This window comes from Tamandua tetradactyla, chromosome 8, assembly GCF_023851605.1.
Source record: "Tamandua tetradactyla isolate mTamTet1 chromosome 8, mTamTet1.pri, whole genome shotgun sequence".
Taxonomy (NCBI): Eukaryota; Metazoa; Chordata; class Mammalia; order Pilosa; family Myrmecophagidae; genus Tamandua; species Tamandua tetradactyla.
Window position 1 is genome coordinate 96,501,355 of NC_135334.1, and position 23,408 is coordinate 96,524,762.

The 23,408-nt window shown below is 37.8% G+C and overlaps 1 protein-coding gene across 1 annotated transcript in view; it reads left to right on the forward strand.

Moving 5' to 3' along the window:
- NELL1 (neural EGFL like 1) overlaps positions 1–23,408 on the forward strand; it is an 884,414-nt gene that overhangs the window by 216,343 nt on the left and 644,663 nt on the right. The window contains exons 6-9 of the mRNA XM_077114226.1: positions 8,142–8,214; positions 8,855–8,937; positions 18,794–18,928; positions 19,803–19,905. Coding sequence (XP_076970341.1) covers positions 8,142–8,214; positions 8,855–8,937; positions 18,794–18,928; positions 19,803–19,905 — 394 coding nt within the window. The remainder of the gene's footprint in view (positions 1–8,141; positions 8,215–8,854; positions 8,938–18,793; positions 18,929–19,802; positions 19,906–23,408) is intronic.

Consider the following 23,408-nt stretch of genomic DNA (forward strand, 5'->3'; position numbering starts at 1 on the left):
CAATGCAAGGGTATGTGAATATGGGGAGAGAGTTCACTTTGCAGTCAACCTACCACATGCTTTCTCCCTGAAACTCCTCCAATTCCTCTGTCACATTTATAGTTTGAAAGCGTAGGCAGAGCTGGCTTCATGGGCAGGTAACCTGTGCAATCTTACAGGGGCCTGTGCTTAGAAAGGCTCCATGATTAGGTTAATGCTCTGTTGCTGTCTTGAAAGTATTAATAATTTTTGAATGAGGTTTTGCAAATTATGTAACTGGTCCTGAGTATACACTATGTGGGTGTTTACTAGTTTATTTTTCATCTCTCTTTCTAGATTGTAAGCTTTACCAGGGTAAGAACTGTGCTTATTTCAGCAATGAACTAGGTATATAAAGGTTGAAAATATACTTATAAAATGAGTGCATGCACAAGCTATGATTTTTCCCCCCATTTACAAAGATGTTCCTCATGAAGTTAATGCAGATTATATAAGAATATGTATTAAAAACAGCTTGCACAAAGAAAATGAACAAAAACAAAAATAAAAAAAAATAGAGAAAGAAGAAGACTAAAAAAAAACCCAACAAAAATTGCTTGCACATCCTAGGTGCACAACTGATGTCCACTCCCTTCCTTTCTTATGTATTAAAAGTTCACTCTCCATTCCTTTTTTTTTTTTTCCCACATGGGCAGGCTCTGGGATCAAACCTAAGTCTCCTGCATGGCAGGCAAGAAATCTGCCACTGAGCCGCTGTTACCCGCCGCCTCCATTCCTTTTTAATGTGTTTCATGCTTCCTATGTGCTTAAGACTATACTGTAGAAATGATAGGCATAATTTCTTTTTCTTTTTAGAGGCTTCCATTTCAGATGGGAGTATGCAATTAGAAAGAAAAGTCATAGTACCCATTCTAGCTTGGTAAGTGTGTGGTTCTCTGTAGATACGGGAACTTTACGCTTGAAAGCCCAGATAGCTGATACAGGAAGAAAGAACAGGGAGTGTTCAGAGACTGAGACCATTCCTTTGCCTTAGGGGTGGAATGAGGGGATGCGGAAAATAGAACTGACATTTTTTGAGTGCTTCCTACATTCTATACCTTGTCTAGCCCTCCAGAAATTACTTCAGTTAATTACATTTCACTTTTAGAGAAACTTAACACGGTAGGTGTATTGACCCCTTGTGTAGACCAGGCAGTGAGTCTGGGGAGGTTAAAGGACCTTGACAGGAACACACAGCCAGTGAGAGATGAACATGGGATTTAAACCTATGCCTATTTGATTTCAAAGTTTTTTTTTTTTTTTTGCTAATTTGTTCAAACATTCATTTGACAAATATTTACTAAGGATTTAGCATGTGTTAAGTGGTGGAACATTTTTATCTAATTCTACCCTGTTCCGTGGAGGAGGCTGGACCTGTTATCTTCTTCTGGGTCTCCAGCCCCCCAAAAGCAGGTGGTTCCTGTGGACAGCACCAGGAGGGGATGGATGGCAATTCCACACGTGTGTCTCCCCAGGGAGCAGTGTTGTCTCCTTGCTCCCAGGTGGGGGTGCTCTGATTGGATGGGTCTTTAAAAGAGGAAGCTTTCAAAAGCTATTTACTGCTTGGCATTCTAGACACTGCTGTGATTTTTTTGAGTGAGGTGAGATGATTGGGTGAGATGGGTGGATAGGGGAAAAGTGTCCGTGTCTCATTATAGAAATAACTTCTTGATCAATTCAATGCTGTGAAATTTCCCTGAAAAAAGAAGTAACCACTTTCTAGGTGAGAGTCGGCATATCTTTGGGCTTTTAAAATTTGTCTTCTAGCTGCCTCCTGGGTCCAAGAACCATGCCTACTTTATTACTACAGAACTAAAAATGCTTATGATGTGTTTTAGGTTGAAATAACGTTATTCTATTTTAAAAATTAATATGTCACTTCATGGGCAAAATAAAAGCAAAAACTCCTCACTCGTCAAACCTAATTTCTGGGCCCAGTGGATAGTGCAATAAAAGTGCTATAGAGGATGGAATCATTAGCTTGGTGCCCAGCACATAAACCTGTAACACTAAGTAATTCCTACCTGGGGCAGGGAACACAGCTCAGGATTCCTTCCATCAAAACAGCATCTGTTTGAGAAAATAGCTGGCCAATTAGTGAGAGACTTATCTGAATCCTAGGATTGTCACTTTCCATTATCAGAATGGTTGACTGTTCACTCAATTTCCCTTTGATTCATTCTAAGCTGATGATGCTGTTACAATTTCGGAGGGTAAAGAAATGAAGAAGCTAGGTGAACTGCAGCGAGTTATAGGATGCTTCAGTGGTTTGGGTGTTTTGATAGTTTCTGAATAGTTATGATGTCAGGGAGAACTCTCATTCTAAAACTTCCCGTAAGACCAGGCTTGCTCCGTCTTCTCGCTTCTTCTCTCCCAGACTTCCTCTTCCCTCCCTCTCTCATTCTTTCATTCTATTCTCTGTTGAATTTGGGTGTGAAACCTTTCCCTTACCTGGACATCACTGTCTCATTTAACTGCTGAACTGTCACTGGGAAATGAAATTGATTACAGTGTATTTTTTTATGCAACAGCTGTTTTTTTTTTTTTTAAACCTCAGCTGGTTTCCATAATTTTACAGATGGTAAACATATGTTTATAGGCACATAGAAAAAGAAGCTATATCAGATTCCTCCTATGTTTAATTCTTGTTTTTCCTTTCATGCAGAAAGTCAAAGTCACAGAACTGGGGAATTTTATACATTTGTAAATTAATATTTCTGTGCATTAAGACTTTGGAAACAGCAGGACAGCTAATGATATGATAATGAGCTGCCAGTTTTTATTGATCATAATGAGAGTCGACAAGTGTCTCTCTTGGCTTTTATGTAAGCCAGAATATTTTATTAACTGTCTTCAGGGGAGAAACACATAATTGGTTGAATTTTGAAAATCCTTCCTGTGAGTTTCCCAAGTCTTACTTTTTGTTAGCCTGTTGCCAAAGTTGGGTCCTTGCCAGTTTATAAGCAGAACACATCTTCATCCATATATTTACATGCCCAGCAGGAACACTCCCTACCCCTCTTCTTTTTCCCTTTCAAAGCAATTTGTTTCAGTGTTTTAGCATGCCATAAAAAAAAAAAAAAAAAAAGTCTACCATTTTCTTCAGTGTAAACAGAGTTCTGCAGGGATATAAAAGCTTGAAAAAATAATTAGCATTTGTTTGACAGTAAAGCTACTTTCATTTGTATCAGCAAGTTCTGAGGATTAGAAGGGCTTTCCTAATCTTAGGTATTCCATACATAACAGGTCCTAATAGCAGAGTTTTCTAATCTTTTTTTTTTTAATTGCATCTCCTTGTTTTCCTTACTGTGAAATGAGAGATGTTCTCACAACAGTGGAAATAATGGACATTAATTTCCCAAACATTAAACTCCCCCAAATGTCCAACCTACATGGTGCAAATTTATTGTTATTTTTTTTTTTTTTTTGCAAATTTATTTTTCATTGCACAGTGAGCTGTCTGCTGGCTCAGTAGAGTGTGGAACAGGTGTATTAGACAAAGAAAAAAAATCTTCTTCCTTCTATCAATACTAATAAGCTTATTATTTTGGGCTCTGCACAGAGGGATTTATTTATATCTGACATTTAGCATTGAACTAACAACGGGAAAACAGATTGTTTAGCAAATTAATAGTGTAAACAAGCTTGTGGGGCAGGGAGAGAGGCATTTTAGGCTATCTAAAAAGACCTCTCTTCCAGCACTGAAAAGCTGTTTTAGCAAAATGTTAGCAGGTAATTTGTTATGTACAGTTGATTGGTATCTATCCATTAAGGCAATTTGGATAGATTTCATTTTGATAACAGTTCCTCCTTGTAGCAACATCTTGTTAGCTTCTGTAACTACAGGGCTGCCACAAGTTGCAGTGGTGCAACACTGGTTTTGGAGTTAGTAGACTTACAGTATATGTTTTAGGATTAAAGTGTCCTCCAGGGAAGCTTTACTTAAAGTATTCAAGTCTTAGGTTTCTCATAGGTCAGATGACCAGGTAATCTAGCCCTAGATCAGTGATTCTTTTTGGGAGTATCAAAATCACCTCAGAAGCTTTTTCAAAATAAACCTGCCTTGTCTTCCCCTAGCCCCCTCCAAAATTCTAATATGTATCCCTAGGTTAAAAACAAATGCCCGACGTGATATTCACAGACCCTGTCATCTTTCAAAATTATGTGGGTCAATATAATTCTTAGTTTTTAGGAATTTGATACTTTAAAAATATTTATCATTTCTGCTATGCAAAATATACTATGGTAGGAATTGTAGGGGAAACTGAGATGACAATATATGACACTTGCCCTTATGGTGTTTATAATATGGTACATCTGTTGGGCTCCATTCGGTTCCAAATGAATGAGATTTTACTCTGTTCCTAGATAGGATTTGGATGTTATTTTAACTCCTTTGCACTTTTAGTGAGTAAACCTTCTTGCCCCCCAAAAGCAGTGATTGACAATAGAGCAGGGTTTTCAAACAGAGGTCTCTGATCTTTCCTCAGAATCACCTGAGACGCCTTTTTAATAAGGGAGAATCTGGGCTCATCCCGACCCTACTGAAGCGAAATCTCTAGGGATTGCCCCGGGGATCTGAACTTTAAGCAGATGCTCAAGGTGATTTCTAAGAGATTTGAGGTTTGCGGGAAACTGCTACAGTTGAAATAAAACATGGTATGATAGGAATGAGATGAAATGAACATGGGTTTGGAAAAATGACATCAATGAGTTCAGTTAATATAGGCCCAGCTAGAGTTGCAGTTTCCAGTTAAGTGTAAATCTGTTTTAAGTTAAATGAGGAGAAAGGATAGAAATTTTGCCTTTTTTATTCCTTATCTCCTTTGAGAAAAGTTACAGTGCTTAAAAATGTACATTTTTATCTATGGAAATACTCATAGATGATTTTTTGGGAGGAAGAAGGCTACTTGAGCTACTTTCTAGTTTGCAGTTTTATTCTTTATAAAATTCCTTTTTTGTAATTATTTAAAGAAAATTACATACTTAATGAATGCTTCTTTTATTGGCATATATCTAGGCACTAACATAGTTCCTATGGGGATTTGATGCAAGATGCTCTGGTTCTTGCTTTAGGGAAGGTGCTAGAATGCACACGTGTGCATCTGCACATGCATGTATTCACATACATACATACATACATACTTTTGGTTACATTTGGTATTTTTACAGTATATTGGTAGCATTGACTGATATCCATTCAAGTGAATTAACATTCCCGTCATGATATATTTGGCAAGAGCAAGTTTTCGTGCCTCTGACCCCCATGACCTTTCCTCAGAAAAAAAACCACTAACTGCTTTGGGTTTTTGTATTAATGAGCATTGAGAAGCTGTCTGCTTTCATTTTTTATTTTGTTCAAGTCAGCATCATTGACCTTCACCTGTGATCTGTGTAACACGTGTGTGAAAGAGATTAAATGTGGAAAGACAGAAGTGCAAAGTGGATGCAGGTGGAGGAAAGGTATGGGGGGAGGCAATTTGTAATTTATAATGTTACCAAAATCACTAGAGGATCTTTAAAAAAAGGAAAAGGGGAAAGGAAAACTGCTGTGTACTCTATTATGTTGCCATAGGATAAGTGGGATGGGACATCCTTTTGAAGTGGATTTTCTATTTGTTTATGGAAAGGTGGTTAATACCATGACAAATGTACTCCAAGTTTCTGAGTGTCCTTTCTGTGCTTTAAAAATAGAAATGACTTAAGGTCTTCCAATAAACAGGTAATGGATGAGCCTTGCCTTCCATGGTACTTGTGCTTTTGCCAGTTCTGTGTCACCTATGGTGACCAACTGTCCTGGTTTGCTTGGGACTCTTGGTTTTGATGCTGAAAGTTCCATGACCTGGGAAACCCCAAAGTCCTGTTTTAGTTTCCTAGGCTGCTGAAGCAAATACCATGAAATGGATTGGCTTAAATGATGAGAATGTATTAGCTTGCAATTTTGAGGCCAGGAAAATGTACAAATCAAGGCAATACTTTCTCCCCCAAAACTGGTATTTTGGCTGCCGGTGATCTTTGGCTATTATGTCACATGACAAGGCACATAGTGGCATTTCTTAGTCTCTTCCTTTTTTTCTAGGTTTTGTTTGGGCATCTAGTTTCCTGTGGCTTTCTCTCTCTGCCTGAATTTCATTCTTTCTTAAAAACTCCAGTGATTAGATTAAGACCCATTCTAACTGAGGTGGGCCACACCTTAACTGAAGTCACCTCATCAAAAGGTCCTTCTTACAATGGGTTCATACCCACAAGAATGGATTAAATTTAAGAATATGACTTTTCTGGGATACATAGAACTTTATACAACTATAGTGCCTACCCTCTCCATGCTTGATAGAAATAGGAATGATTTAGGGTCTTCCAACAATGGCTAATAGGTGGACTTTGTCCTTTCATGTTTCTTGTGCTTTTGTCTCTTCTCTGTCACAGAGACCAACTCTTTCGGTTTGCTTGGGGCTGTCTAGTTTTTGGCACTGAAAACCCTTGACAAATCTGGCTGGCTGGTCATTTTAAATTCACCCATTGTCAATCCAGTTCGACAGATGTTTTCTAATGAATATCACATTAGATATAACTGACCGATGGTCAATTCTTTGATGGAAATCTATACCTTTGTCCTTTTTTACTGGGTTCTTTTTTTTTTTTCTTTCCCACTTTGAAAAGTAATGAAAACATAGAAATTTAAATTGTGACAAATTTCCGATTGGTTATCTGGTACATTGAATCCCAGTACTTGAGTGCTGAAAGATCTTTAGCTTTTGCATCCAGCACCTCTTCTTCTAGATAAAAATCCTAGGCTCAGAGAAGGTGGCTGACGTATTGCCTGAGCTCAACCAGTTAACTAGAGATGGATCTAAGACCTGAACCTAGGTTCCCTTGACTGCCGATTCCATGCTTTTCTCATATTACCACATGTGCTTGAAAGGTCCCCGGCCTTTCAGCAAAGGTAATTTGTTTTTAAAACTGAGCAGCTTTGTACCAGGGAGATGCTGATTCATGTAGATTGTGCTCCATTAATTTCCCCCTGCTATTCCTCTGCAAGCGATTATGAATTAATATTGAGAAGCGCTGGCAGGGCTTTCTTTCCTGTGGTGAGATGGTCTCTTCTCATAATCACAAACACTGCATCATCCTCAAAGAGGAAGAGGTTAATGAATGTATATAGTTCTGAGGAAGAGGTGCTGTGATACTATTATTTCTATTAATATTTCCAATTATTTTACCTTGAATAATAAGCAGAAAACAGATATGCTGATTACTTCTGCTGCTAAGAAGATGAGTGCACAAATGTTAAATGTTACTCCCTCTGAAAGACTTGCAGCAATAGCTTAAACCTGCATTTTATTTATTGATTAGGCTCAATGTTCTGAACCTGCTTCCACATCTTCCATCTGTTCTTTAATATTTCTTCCATCAAATCAGGGGGAAAGAAACCCCTAAAAACAGATTCTTGAGATGCAGTTTGAACAGATCCAAAAACCGAGTCAACATTTTCATTGAGAGGTGACAACCCTCATGACTTTTTAAAATTAGGGCTGTTCTTCCAGATTGAGCTACAGAATTAAGAGACAACCCTTTCTTAGAGTGAGATGTTGAGCAGATCTTAAGACTTACTAGTTTATCAGTTACTCACTCAATTAGCTGAGGAGCAAAGATGGTTATAGAATTTTCCCCATGTCTAATTTTATTTCCTTGACTAAATGGATTGATAGAAACATTTTAGTCTAATGTGTTTCTATGATCTCTTTCTTTTTGGTTTCAGCAATATTAATGTTCAAGGATAACTAAGGGATTGAGGAAAATTTTTGTTGCATCGATGCCTTTTTTTGACAATTTGACAGTACCTTTTTTGTCAGTAAGTTCTCGCAGTGATTCATTACTGGTGCTGTGATCTTATTAGCATTAACCTGGGGTAAGTGATTGTAGCCTTCTCTAGATGAACTTACATACCATGATTTCTAGAAGGGGATGGTCTGGAGTAGTTCAGCATGGGCTAAGGCTAACTCACCTTTTGAGTGAGAATATGTCTTGCTAAAAAATAATCTGACCTGAACAGAGTGTGTGGCTGCACACATTTGAACTGACGGCTATAATCTTGATCGCCACCTCTCTCCTCTCTTATCCAGGGGATCATCCAAGATGGGAAAATCAGCTTTGTGCCAAATGGATATATAACACAGTGTCCGAACCTAAATCGCAGTAAGTAACACCTTAAAACACACATTTGTGAATTTTAAATATTATATATACCTATTGATAGTACCAGAGAAATAAATCTAGAAGTAGATGTTTTACAGTGTTGACCTCTGAGATGGTGTAAGGGTTGTGAAGGAGGACATTTAATTTATACTATATACTTCTGTGCCTCTGAATTTTTTTCAGAGAGTTTGAATTATATAGTATAAAAAAATAAAAAAACAGAAGATGATTAGCAGCTCTGGTTCTGTAAATTAATACAGAAAGATCTATCTATCTATCTATTCAAAATATCTATCTATTCAAAATATTTAAATATCTTGGCCTAGATCTGAGCTTATTTTTTTGATACTCCACATGTTTTTCAGTCATCTCTCAGTAAAAATGAGGGTTTAATTTCAATTTAAAAATGTTGTATTACCTTTCTTTTTAATTAATAGCGCTTTTTCCTGTTCCTTTCTTTTTGCTTATTAAAAAAGGAAAAAGATCCAGACCTGAAACCCTCTGATTTCACATCCATTTCAAAGTAGTATTTAACTAAAACAGCAAAAACTCTTCTATAGAGCCAGATAACCACTGTTTTAAAAATTTCTTTCTCATATAAGCACTGTATCAATATATATTTTCTATTTTCTTTATTGAGCTTGCCCAACCTGCAGTGATTTCTTAAGCCTGGTGCAAGGAATAATGGATTTACAAGAGCTTTTGGCCAAGATGACTGAAAAAGTAGGTGTCTGCATTTCACTTGTGATGTTTCAGTTCTTTCTCTGTCCTATTCGGAATTTAGGATGATATGCTATAATGGAAACATTTTTAGCCCTGGCATCTACAATATGTTACTACAAAAATAGTTCATTTTTACTTGAAATAGGACTACCTATGGTACACATAACCATTCATGTCTTTGATACTATTAGACTGTGTCACAATGTTTACTTGAAAAATGTTGGGAGCAAGAAGCAATATGTATCTCTGTAGATTCCCTGGGAATGGAAAAGAAATTTATCCATTGGCTGTTAAACTTGTACAACTGTGAGAAGATATATGGTCACAGCCGCTGCTGCTTATAAGCTAATGCATTCTGGATGTAAGAATAATTGTCAATAACCAGAAGGGGCGAATAGCTATCGTTAGGAGCAGATTACTATCACAGGAAGGCATTATATTACATTTCAAGTGTATGATTCATTTTCAGACTGATCCTGAGTTAAATCATAAAGGAGACAAAGTTTACCTTTCGTCACCTTCAGTTTTATAATTCTATTTCCTCCTCTTTGTCGCCCACTCCACAAGCATCTTTAAGTCCTGCCGTTTGCCAGGTATTGTGTTAGACACAAAGTGGGTAACGATGAACAAGCCATGATTTTTACCGCAGAGACGCTCATAACCGAGTTAGCAGAGCCAAAGATGTAAGCAATTAAGGGCTTTAATATATATTCATAAAGTTTAGATTCATAATGAAAAGCCCTGAGCCTTTTAGAGAAAGGCACTAAATAAGTAGACAATGGTGCTGATGCTGTTGTTATGATGCCGGTAAGTTGTAGACATGAGTTCTAGCCTAGGGTGAAGAAAGAATTAGGCTGGGCCTAAGAGACATTTTGCTCTGAGGAAGGAAGATTTTCAGTAACAGTGGAAATGATACATTAATCTTATTCCACCTGCAGCTAGGATTGTTCTCCACTTTCTACCATCAACCATGGCACCTGGAAAAAAAACTGGTAGGTGGGTTTAGTGTTTGGGAGGTAGGGCTGCATTTCAAACCCATAGGTTGTGTCATTGAAGATAATTCTTCTGTTTAAAACTAGGGTTTTGGCCAGGTCCCCTTTTAGTCTGGAAAGGAGAGATGGAACATTTACATAAGAGAAAGAGCGAGGCTGAAAATGGAGACCTGGAGTATTAGCTTTTCACTTCAGAGTGCGGTGAAAATGTGAGACGCAGGCAATTTTTTGCCTTCCCAGCTTGCAGCATATAGAGACTTTTCTTTCCTGTTGTCTGGAGCAGCATGATCTCGATACTGTTAATTATATTTTAGGTTGCTACCAAATTTCTGGGACGAGAAACATGCCACTCAGTCTCTGGTGATTGCAGTTCTCCTTTCCCCAGCTTTGAGGATGCCCTTTTCTTTTTCAGTCTTTCTTATTGCAGGGAATGCCATTTTTCTCTTTTTAGCCATACATTGTCAAGGAGCCACATTGAGCTCTATCCTCTAAGCATTATTATGTAAAATGGGCATTTGTGAGACACAAGATACTTAATTATAGGAAATTACAGGCAGAAAATGGTTTTAATCTACTTTCTAACCCCCCCACTCCTACTCTGGCACTTTGGCAGATTTATGTTTCTTCCAAACCATGAATAGAATTATGATTTGAAAACTGAGTACTTCCATTTTCACTGCGTAATTTAGAATCTACAATAATTTAGAATAGAAATTGGCAAACTTTTTCTGTAAAGGGCCAGCTAGAAAATTTTAGAACTTGTAGGCCCAGAGGCAAAATCGAGGATATTATGTAAATACTTATGTCGTTTAAGTATAATCGTTTATAAATGATTTTAAATATAATCATTGAAAAATGTAAAACTATTTTTAGCTCATGGGCCATGTAAAAATGGGTGATGGGCTGGGTTTGGCCCATGAGCCATAGTTTTTCTATTCTGTCATCTAGAAGAAGCTGTAAAGTCACTCTTTAGTATTAGGTAATATGTATTGAGCATTTAATGTGTGCTAGTTACAATGCTTAAAATTTTATATTTGCTCTCACTTTAATCATCACAACAATCCCATGGGCTAAGCCTGATTTATTAGCCCATTTTACAGAGGAGAAAATGTAGGTACAGGACAATTAAATAACTTTCCCCAAGGTAGTAGGATAGCAGAGCTGAGTCTCAGATCCAGATACTCAGTAATGACTGAGAAAGTTTATGGGTGGAGAAGAGCATGTTGGAAAGAAAGACAAAAGATACAAAGAGTAAATGACTGTGGAGAGAGGGAGGTGGATGCTACCAGCAGGAGGATGGCGATATCAGCGAGAATGGAGAATAAGCTGATAAAAAGAAAGGAAAAGAGGCATGTTTGATCGGTTTGTTGAGTTGACCTGATGTTTTCAGATGGTACCTGTTGGAAGTGAAACCTGTGAACATAGTAGAGCTTGTGGTAGCTTTTCAAGGGAGAAAGTGAGGGCAAGACCAAAGATTTTTAACTCACTCTTTTGATTATTTGCTGCCTGTTTTGCATGGAGACATATTGGGATTCTTTGAATCCTAGGTTGCTGTTGTATATGCTTCTGCCAGGACCACTCAGGACTGCCTTTAATGAAATTATCTGCTTGAGGATTTTTAGGCCACAGAGACTGCTCGTAATCAGACTGCACACTTAGGTTAGGCCAGGTGAATTCTCAAGGAAGATTTCCCCCTTTACCTAGTGCCAAGGTCCGAACAGGAACGTCTTCTTTCTTTGCCTTGTGCTGGCTTTGTTTCTTTTTTGTTCACTCTTAAACTGAATGTATAGCCTTTTGGGCTCCCCCCCTTTATGCAAGAGCTTTATTTAAGGCCTCTGGTATTGGGCCGTAGAGTTTCACTCTTCTTTCCTGCACCCTGAGCTTCCCTCCGCAGAAACCTTCAGGATGGTCTGGCTTTGGTGCCCACCTCCCTCCCTGCTGTCACTTTATTTTGGCCTTTAGGGATTTCATTTCCTTTCATGTCAGTTCAGCGATGAGTTTTATAAGATTTTAGATTTTATCCAGCATTTTGGTTGATGCAATCAGTGAAGTCTTTCATGGTATCTAGTCTGACATGCTGGTGGAAGCAGAAGTATAAGTCTCCCTTTTGGCAGAGTGGAGTGGAAGGAGTCTGGAGATCAGCACATTTTTCCTTGGAAGACATTTCTGGGTTAATGATGGTGAGGCAAACTGAGAAGTAAACATGGTTCCTGGATAAAATGAAATTCATACCATCAAATCCATCTAGACCCAGGCTTTGCCTTTTATTGAATAAACTTCTTTTTTGGTTGCAAGATTTAGCTGATGGGTTTGAGCTAAGTTTGAGAGATTTGGTTTGAGTTGCTTCAGCAAATATGTTTAACATGTAGAACACATGTAGGAAAAGGGCTTTGGAGTCAGACCGACTTGATTGAGAGTCTCCTTTATATCACTTCCTTGAATGTTTGTAGCCTTGGACAGATCACACTGGACTTGTTCAACTTCAGTTTCTCCTAAACTGTAAAATGGTGATAATTATTCCATTAGACCAGGCAAGTGAGGTGTCTGAGTTGGTGCCTGGTGCATGATGGGTGTGCCACAGTGGTGGTGGTTGTTATTTAAAAAAAAATTTTTATTATTATTTTTTTGGGTGCATGGTCTGGGAATTGAACCCAGGTCTCCTGCATGGAAGGTGAGCATTCTACCACTGAATGGTGGTTATTAGTGATGTTGTTAAACCTACATAAAATAGTCAACTATGAGAGGAAGATGGTTCCTAAGAAAATGTATACCTTACCCCAGAGACTTGACCTCGTAGAGCCTAGCAGAGGCTGCAAGTTGCTGTCAGGGCCCTGGTCTAGAGATTGGTACCAAGAAGTCTTGGAAAGCAGCCGGAAGTCCTCACCGTTGGTTCACAGTGAAGCTGTGGAGTCCTACCAGAAAGCAAACACAAGCAGGACAGGAGTTGTAACCAAAGTCAAATCAAAGGAAAATTGATTCCACATCAGCCCAGGCTCTGCCTAAAAGGGTTCACTCTTCCTTTTCTCCTTTCAAGGAGGGGGATGCCTGTGAATGACTGTTCTCTGGCTTGATACAGGACAGGTCGAAGGAGGAGCTCGCACCACTTTCAGGTGAAGGAGGTCAGCGTAAAGAGCCCTCTGGAGGAATTCTGGCCTTGTGGCATGACCGCAGTTTTTCAAGCAGAGAAGGAACAGGGAAGCTACTTTAAAGAAATATCCCCTTTTTTTGTCCTCTGTCTGCCACCTCCCTTAGTGACCCATGAGCATCCACCTCCCCGGGCTTGCTCTGGAAGTTATGCTGGGTAGTCTTGACATAGAGAAAACCACCCTCCTTTCTGGTAGGATCGCCTATCCCACCTTGTGCTGTAATCACCTCTGTCTCCAATCTCAGGAAGAAGAAATACTAGAAACTAGGAATTCTTCATTATCTCTGTTTAAATCTTTGACAAATCCATCTATGCAAATTAAGCTGCACTTGGAGTGGCATTTCAGCTTGTAATGTATTTAATTTTGAGACTTTCATTGTTTTGAAGAGTGCAAGAGTGATTTTTCAATTAAGCTTAAAGGTTCAACACAATAGACAAGTTTTTTCCCTTCAATATAGCAAATGCCAAATAAATATTATTTAAAGGAATAAAAAGCAATTCCCTATGTGACTAATGAACTCAGATCCTTTCATTGACCTCTTATTGTGAAAAAGGCTCTCTGTTTTGAATGTGTAGAGTTAAGAATAAATGATTCGGTCCATGATTGCTTAGATAAATGCTTGAACAGAGGTACGATAGAAAAGAGATGCAGATGTGATATGGTATCTATTTTGGATCTGTAGGCATTCTTGGAGAAAATAATAAATAGTGTAGAAATAGCATTTGAAAATGAATTTGAATAAATTCAGCATGCTAATACCAATGGCAGAAAATGGAATTCATTTTCTGATTCAGAGTTGTTTTTCTGCTTTATTGTTGTTACGGAATTTAGCTGGTGGTGGGAAAGCAGGTAAGAGGAAGAAAGGCAAGTTACATATTAGATATATTTGAAAAATTAGCTTTTTGCCTTAATACTCCTTTGCCTTTCTGTCTGTCTGATGCATTTATTACAGAGATGAGAGCTCGCCAGTGTTGTCCGAAAAGTCTAAGTAAATTAAAAATAAAAACAAAGTTCATAAGGGAAACCAAATCATCCCTGAGAATAGCTTCTGTTATATTAAAAATGAGGCTTTCCTTGGAATTGAGTTTCACAGGTGAGCATAGCACAGCTTTTTTGGGCATTACTGGCAATTGCCAGTATTACCCTTAGGTAAATTCTTGGATTTTTAGGAAACTTGAGAAGACACAGAACTGCCTTTTTGAATCATTTAGACTTAAAGACATCCCCTTCTTGGTGTGATACAAACACTAAGTTGTTCAGATTTTCAGAGTTAGACAGTTGTATTTCCTCTTAAAAAGAGATGCCCCATTCCAAAGCTGCTACTTAAAAAAAAAATTGCAATAAAAGTATGAATTTTATTATATCACAAATGTATTTTATATGAATACAAAATTAGATGCTGTTATATTTTAGACAATATAAAATTCTATTAATCATAAAAATTTGCTTGGTAGTAAATCTTTTTTTTCCCCCTCAAGCTTCTTATTTTGAGATAATTTCACTTACAAGACAATTGCAAAAATAATACAAAACTCATACTGAGGAACTCCCAGATAATACCTGCCTAATACCCAGTTCCACTAATTTCAACATTTTGAAACATTTGTGCTACATTCTAGCTATCCGTCTATTAACCCATCTCTCTGTTCTCCATGTTTATCTATTGGTCTGTTTTCTAAACATATGTGTAGGTTGTATGCATCATGCTCCTTGAACACATAATACTTCCATGTACAGGTCCTAAGAACAAAGAAATCCGCTTTAATTGCAGTTATCAAGTTCAAGAACTTTGATATTAATATGAAACAAATAGTCTATATACTACTTTTTTCAGTAACATCATTTTTGGGCCTTTTCTCCTCCATTATTAGGTGCAATCCAGATTCGTGTATTGTGTTTAATTTTCATTGATTCTTTAGTTTCTCTTTATTTTCTTTTTTGAATTGCAGAATATGTATACAACATAGATTTTCCCATCTCAACCATTCCCAAGCATAGCATTCAGTGGGATTAACCACACTCACTGTTGTGCTCCCCCCACCATTCATCCATAACCAGAGCTTCCCCATCACCCCAACAGAAACCCTTCACTCATGTATTAACTCCCCACTCCCCCTGCCCCCTGCCCCTGGTAACCTGTACTCTGCTTTTTCTTTCTATTTTTGCATATTCTAACTGTTCCCATGTAAGTGGAATCAAACAATACCTGTCACTTTGTGTGCTGACTTATTTCATGCAACGTGATGTCTTCAAGGCTTACTCGTGTAATGACATGTATCAGAACTTCATCCCCTTTTAAGGCTGATTGATATTCCATTGTGTGTGTGTGTGTGTGTGTGTGTGTGTATGCACCACAATTTGTTTTTTCATTTATCTACTGCTGGCATTGGGGTTGCTTTCACCTTTTTGGCTATTGTGAATAACACTGCTATGAACATTGGTGTACAAATATCTTTCTCATTCCTGCTTTAAATTTTTTTGCTTATATACCTAGAAGTTGGATTGTTGAGTTATATGACAGTTCTTTTTTTTAACTCTGTGAAAAACCACCAAATTCTTTCCCACAGTAGTTGCATCATTTTACATTCCCACCAACAATGTACTAGGGTTTCTATTTCTCCACATCCTTGCCAGCACTTAGTATTTTCTGTTTTTGTGTGTGTGTGTGTGTATGATAGCCATTCCAGTGGATGGGAAGTAGTATCTCACAGTGGGTTTGATTTGCATTTCCCTAATGGGTAATGATATCGAGCATCTTTTCATGTGCTTATGCCATTTACATATCTTCTTTGGAGAAATGTCTATTCAGAATCTTTGGCCACTTTTTGATTGGGTTGTTTGTCATTTTGTAGTTGAATTATAGGAGTTCTATAAAGAATATGTAAATATTCTGGACATTAAGCCCTTATTAGATGTATGGTTTTCAAGTATTTTTGCCCATTCTGTTGGTTGTCTTTTCATTTTCTTGATAATGTCTTTAGATGAATTAAAGCTTTTAATTTTGATGTTCAGGTTATTTTTTCTTTGGTTGCTCATGTGTTTGGTGTAAAATCTAAGAATAAATTGCCTTATACAAGGTCCTGATAGTTCCCTTTGTTTTCTTCTAAAAGTTTTATGATTTTAGCTCTTATATTTCTTTTGTTCATTCATTTTGAATTTTTATATATGTTGTGAGGTAGGGGTCCACTTTCATTATTTTACATGTGGATATCCAGTTTTTTCTTTTTAGCACTGTTAGTTAATCAGACTGCTTTTTTCCCCATTGAATGGACTTGACTTTCTTGTCAAAAATTACTTGCCGATAGATGTGTGGGTTTTCTGGGCTCTCAATTTTGTTCCACTGGTCTCTGTGCCTATCCTTGTGCCGGTAGTTCATGATTTTGATTGCTGTAGGTTTGGAATAAGTTTTTGAGTTCAGGAAGTGTAAGTTCCCCAACTTTGCTCTTTTTCAAGATGGTTTTGGCTATTTGGGGTCTCTTTCCCTCCATCTGAATTGGATGATTAGCTTTTACATTTCTCAGAAGAAGGCTGTTGGAATTTTGATTGGTGTTGTTTTACATCTATAAATCCTTTTGGATCATCCTACTGATGTTAAGTCTTCTAATTGTTGAGCCAGGAATATTTTTCCACTTACTTACACCTTTCGTTTCTTTCAGTGGTAATTTGTAATTCTCAGCATACAAGTCCCTTACATCCTTAGATAAATTTATTCCTAAATATTTCCAACCTGTTTTTAGGAAGGATACAGATCTGTTCCTATGCTTTTTTGTTCAGTCCAGATCCTACAATAATTATTATCCAAAATTGAAATTATAGGGACTATAGAAATGAAATAATTTTATCTAATTATTATATGCTTTTGGTCACTTGACCTCCATAAACTTTTAGGATTATATTTTATCTATTTTCTAAAGAATTCCTAACGAGCATAATTTTCATAGAATCTAGAAACTCTATCATTAAGCTGGAGTTTTAAAAGAAACCTGAATTTTGGAAGATCATGATTATTAGAAGCAGTCATAGGCTAATATTTTCAGCACAGTCAACTCTCAGTTCTTTGGAGGCTGATTATGGTGCATGTGGTTTATTTAAGATCCTATTTCCTTTTTCTCTATCCACTCAGTACCATCCACAAAAGGCAGAAAGGGGTACGTTGTTTTATTTCTTCCTCAGAAATTCTAAAAGCTTGCAGGAAAAACGTGAAATACATGACAAAATAAGATCAGAATTATGTATGGATCCTCCTCCTAGATTAAAGCACTATTAAGAGTAATTGATTAGAGTAATTGATACGAACATGTATGGAATGGAAACATAATTAATGTAGAAAGAAGGTGGGGATCATTCTTCCCCAACTTCAACCATTATATCTAAACAACTGGGTTGAAATAGTGTTAGCTGGACCAACAATAGAGTTGATCACCTGGAGGGGAAACTAGTCAAGACATGGAGGCATAAGTATGATTGAGAGGGAAAAGAGAAACTGTTAAATTTCTAGGACATAGTATTTGCTTTTCAATCATGTCAGTAAGGAGAAAGGAAAAAAAGACTAATATCACTACTGGGTTGAATTTCTTGCTAATGTGACTGTAATAATAGGTAGATCATGCAAAGAATGCTGTGTTCAGGTTTTTGCACTGTATTTTTAAAGGACACTGATATAGGCTGTGTGCAAAGTGATCAGGAGAGAGAATGGGAACCAGATCATAAAGAGCTATTAAAGGAACCTGATGGTCCTGAACCTGGTCAAGAGTAGGCTAAGGCAGGCATGGTGGAGAGAGCATATGATGTGATAACCTCAAATCTTTGAAAAGAGATTAGATTTGTTCAAGATGGGTTACCAGACAAAATGAAATCTAGTAGGAAAAAGGTAAAGAAAATGCGCAGTTCAAACCAAGAAAGACATTTCAGATACCTAGAGGTACCAGATATGTAGCTGTCCTTGGAAGATAATGTGTTCTACTACGGGAGATGTGCTAACAGGCTGGATAATCACTTGAAGGGGTTACTTGTGAGGACATTCAAGCTTTATATCCCCATTCAATTCAGACTGTAAGATTAGATTATTAGTGGTAATAGTTGAGTAGCCTAGAGAAATGAAAAGCGTTCTTTTACAAAATTCTGATCTCACTTGAGAGTTTGATTGCCTCTCCTGACCTTCATCTGAGCACCAGAGTGGATCCCTGGACATTCTATTTGGGGGATCTTGACCTGGGGAGAAATGGTATCCTCCTATGAGTTTTTCTTTTTTGTGGCTTAGCTCCCCAGAATTTTTAATAACAGAGAAAACAGTGACTTTCTAGCTTGTAAACCATGACATTCTGGTTAGTATATGAAGAACAAGTAGATGATGGTGGGAGATAAATGTTAGTGCATCTGAGCTCCTGATTAGATCTCCTGTAAACATTGTAATGAGTCCTTGAGAACATTTATTATGAGTGATTCCATGTGGGCTTGAGCTGAAAATACACACATTTATGAACACTCATGAGGTTCCTGAGATGCAATTTAGTGTCTCATTTGGTGTTCATTAGACCATGAGAGGCAATATGTCTTCAATTTAGATAGATTCTACCTGGTGTAAAAGAAAAAGTCCTGCTAAGAATCAGCAAGTTGCTCTAAACATTTTTTTCCCCTCCTGCTTGGATTATTGCTATTAGCTTTGTTAAGACAATACAATTGAATTACAGCTATTACACTCAGTAATTCTTGTTGCAGCTGAATTATGCAGAGACAAGACTCAGTCAGTTGGAGAACTGTCACTGCGAGAAGACCTGTCAAGTGGGTAGACTGCTCTATCGAGACCAGGACTCCTGGGTTGATGGTGACCATTGCAGGAATTGCACATGCAAAGTAAGACTCTTTATAAGGAAATAAAATAAACACTGTTTTAAGTGGGCAGGTTTATTAGTAGAGTGTATTCCTGGTTCTTGTATATATATTGTTAACTCTAAAAAGTATTACCTATGATAAGTGCCTGCTGGTAGTCTAACCAATTGTGGAGGAATGCTGGAAAAGTGTCATTTCTTATATCAATACTTGGAAATTAAAATCTGCCTTCCCATCACAACACACTCTCATTTATTTTAATATTATTTTTAAGAAACTTACTGTTTGTAAGTTGGAGTTTGAGGTATAGAGGGAGGAAGGAACTCCTCTGAGTTTTAGACAAACTAGTGGTTACCTTCATTCAGAATATTTCTCCCCTAGAATGAGTTAAAATGGGGGGTTTTAATTGCTTTTCTAGGCGTTTTCTTTCAGTTTTTCAGGGTATCTATCATTGGATTCATAGAATTGCAAGACCCCCACACCCGAATTAGTATGGAAACCCTGTTCAGTTGAAATTACTTGATAAATATCTGCTGAATGCCATTTTTTGTTGGCAAAAGTACAAAATGAATTGTTAGAGTCTCAACAATGATTGACAGTGTCTGCAAAAGGTGTTATTTATGTTCTTGCAAGAATAGACTTTTTGTTTTCTGCCTAATCTACTTAGTCTGCATTGACAGTTGGGATGAAGCCAGTGATGTATATCAGAAAAGTAATTGCGGTGGCACGGGTTCATTCAGGCTAGAAAAAATACTTTCTTGTGTCCAAGAGTGGACTAGAATTTCCACACTGCTTCTGTTTCCCTGATGAGGTTTCTGGGATGAGCTGTGAGCTTCTTCCCCATTGGGGCTTTCCGAGGGCATTTCTGAGATTCCTTTCCCTGACCTTCCTTTCTCAGAGTGGCGCTGTGGAATGCCGAAGGATGTCCTGTCCTCCTCTCAATTGTTCCCCGGATTCCCTCCCTGTGCACATGGCCGGCCAGTGCTGTAAGGTCTGCAGACGTAAGTGCTGACTGAGGGTGCTTTGGGATTTATTTTTCCCTCTGTTTTGTAGGCCCCAGCTAATTAGCATTGATGAAGTGAAGTGCCAACAGTCGATGTCATGCATGATGAATTAACAATGCGTAGCACAATGTGGGATATGAATGTGTAGGATGAACTGCCATGCACTGATCATCTGTGAAATGGTAGATACTTTCCTTGGGCTATTCTCATATCACCCCTAAATAATCTTCTTCCCATTATGTATGGAAGGGGCTGATGTTCACAGGCATTGAGTCACTTGTTTAGGGTCCAACAATTGGTAAATGAAGGGGTTCATCTGTAAAATTGTGACTCCAAAGCCCCATGTAGTTTGGTGTGCCCCAGGTCAACTTACCAAAGTCATAAGGCTGGTGATTGGCAGAGACATGAGCTATTAAACTAGTTTTGTCTAATCAGAGAGCCTGTTTTTTCATTAAACCAAATAGTCTTATATAGAAAAGAAGAGTTTAGGTGTGAAATGTGGCATCCTATGGATGATTTTCAAGATCACCTTTTACTGAAAGCAATATACCAAAATCAGTAGGCCTTCTGATCAAGCTTTTTTTCAAGAGCAGCTTGTCATCCTCCATAAGGCAGTGCATGTGGGGCTGCCTGGCCTGGTCATGCTGGTGTGGGCCTTTGTTGAACTCTTTCAAAGGGAATTTGGAGTGTTCTTTCTTTTTATGGTTGGTGCAGTACATCCATTGCCCTGGAGGGTGTACTGGGGAAATTGATTTAAAGAGAGGAACTTTTCAATTTTTGTTCCAAGGGCTTTTGGAAGTCATGACTGACAATAAACATAGCTGAAATGCCCGATGTTGAGATTAAAGTTTGATCCATAAGGGAAAGATAGTGGTTTTTAGGTACAGGTCATTTTTCTGATTTTGATAATCTATATAAAGGTCAACAGAGGAATAAGTTGGAATACTCTTAGACATTTGTTTAAAATATGAGATTTATAAAAAATAAAACTATTAGACACAAGAAATTGTTAAAAATATGAGATTTTTAAAATCTGTTGTCTCCAGCTTACAGGAGGTAGTTATTTGGACAGGGGTGTAAATGGGTCCTTCAGCTGTTTTGTGTTTGTGTTTTAACCTTTTGATTTTTTTTCTGATTATAAAAGTAATGTGTTTATTGCATGAATCACAGAAAAAGGTAAAGATAAAGTTGGAAAAATTACCCATAACACCGGCACTTTGGAAACAATTACTCTTACAATTTTAGTGGCTTTCATTTATCTTTTTTCTCATTCATATTTTGTGTATAGTTCAGGTTATTTTGTGAAGGCTATACCATGCTTATTAAAACTCTATACATTTCACTGTAATGGGCTTTATAATGTTCTCTTGTTTGGCTATTGCATAACTCACTTAACCATTACCTAATTCTTGAGTATCTAGATTGCTTTCCACTTTTCAATATTATAAATTACTCTTCAATCACATGTTCTGTATGGAAAACACATTTTTGTATTTTATATTTCCTAAAGATAAAATTCTCTGGAGGGGAATTACTGGACCAAAGGGCCGACATTTTCAGGCCCTTGATACATATTGTTAAATTGTCCTTTACTAAAAGTGTGGGTACTCATTTTTACTTTTCCTAATTTGTTTGAGGGTTTTGAAAAATGTTTCAGAAAGTTACTAAATACACTTCTTACCAAGATGTTGATGCACAGGCAAACAAAAACACCTATGTGTTTTTTGCCTTTGTTTGGAATTAATGCCAGTTTGCTAGGCATAATTCTCAGCAGCTCTCATTGGTAGTGGGATGTGTTTATGGTTTAACAAAATGGGAAAAGGAATAAATTATTAAGAACACTATGCAAGAAAAAAACTTTAAAAAATGATGCAAGGCAGCTTTGGTATGAAAAGGTTGAGAACCTCTGCCTAGAGAGTTTTCATTTCTTACTAGTTTTTAATAGACACATGCATTTGTCAGTTACTGAGTGTAGGTGCCTGGAAGAGTGATGAAAGAGCCCTCCTTGCTTCAGATATGTTTACTCTCAAGTTAAAGAGAAGGTTCACAAGGGCCATATCATAAATGGAATGACATCAGACAGGAGCAGCTCATGGGAGAAGGCTATTGTGACAGACTTGGGAATATTTCTAGCTTTCTAGAAGTTGACAGGGGTGGGTGGAGGAGTGATCGAGTTGAGGAAAATGAGACTAGTTAGGCATACTTCTAACACTAGTCAGTGGGATTTCTAGAAGTTTTCACATATCTTCACATCAGAAAGAGTGGAGAATATTTGCTTTGGCTAACCCTTTCAGGTAAAATCTTCAAGTTACTCTCTGACCTTGTGTGGGGCAGTAATTCTGTGTACTCTGAAGACAAGTATTGATCTCACTTAGGCAAGAGGAACCAATCATGAAAGCAAACAGTTTGGTCTGTTGACTAACTAAGTGTTCACATACTTATTTGGCCGCAGGAACCACAGCTTATACACATCAGGGCATCCTTTTGGAAACAGGAAATATTTTCTTCTAAATGTGCCTGTCTCAGTTCATTGCCTGAAAAGTATTCTGGCCTCCTGTTTTGACCGAAAGGCCGAAACACTCAGGTTGTCTCCAAGAGCCGGGGAATTTCAGAGTAGAGGGGACAGGTCCTCATACTGGGATATTCCCTTATCTGTCCTCTTGGGAGGCATCTGGAAAACCTGAGAAGAGTTTTTCAGAATTCCTTATCTGTGGGCATGACGGTCCATGAAGTGGTCCAGGAAATGTTTCATTCCTCAGATATCTCTTGGGCATCTGCTGTATTCAAGGCGTTGAACATACCGACCTGTGCATTAAAATAAACTTGGTGAGCTTTTTAAACTAGAGATTTTTAACTACCAGAGATGTGAGGTAGGGAGGAACATGGAGAGGGCATCTTTCAGCTGTGAAGCATGGCATTTGCAAAGGGATAGAGGCGGCACAGGGAAAGGGAGATAGTTTGATTTTAACACAGGATCTGTGTAGGTGAGAAGTAGAAATAAAGCTGCAAAGGTTGGTTAGGGCTGTATAATGGAGATCGTTTTGAATTTAATTCATTCAGTTATCATTACTGGGGGCCCACTCTGTGCTGAGCTCTGTGCCCAGCTCTTGACACAACAGCTGGCACATAGGGCTCATTTGTCATCTGCCAGGCACTGTGTTAAGCCCTTGTATTTATATTATTTCATTTAATTCTTCCAACAACCTAAATAAATAGGCCATACTGAAATCCCCATTTTAATTTAAGATCATTTTTTTTTTCTGTGTATGCTGTATGTCGGGGATCACATTTCATTTTTCTTTCCATGTGGGTATCCCCTTATTGCAGCACCATTTGTTGAATTTGTGTTTGGTTTGGTTTGTCACTTGTTTGTTTGCTTGTCCGTTTGGGAAGTGCATGGACCAGGAATTATAATCCCCATTCTATAGGTGGGGACCTGAGGCACAAGGAGGTGAGGCAACTTTTCCAAGTTGCACAGACTTAGCAGAGCCAGAATTAAA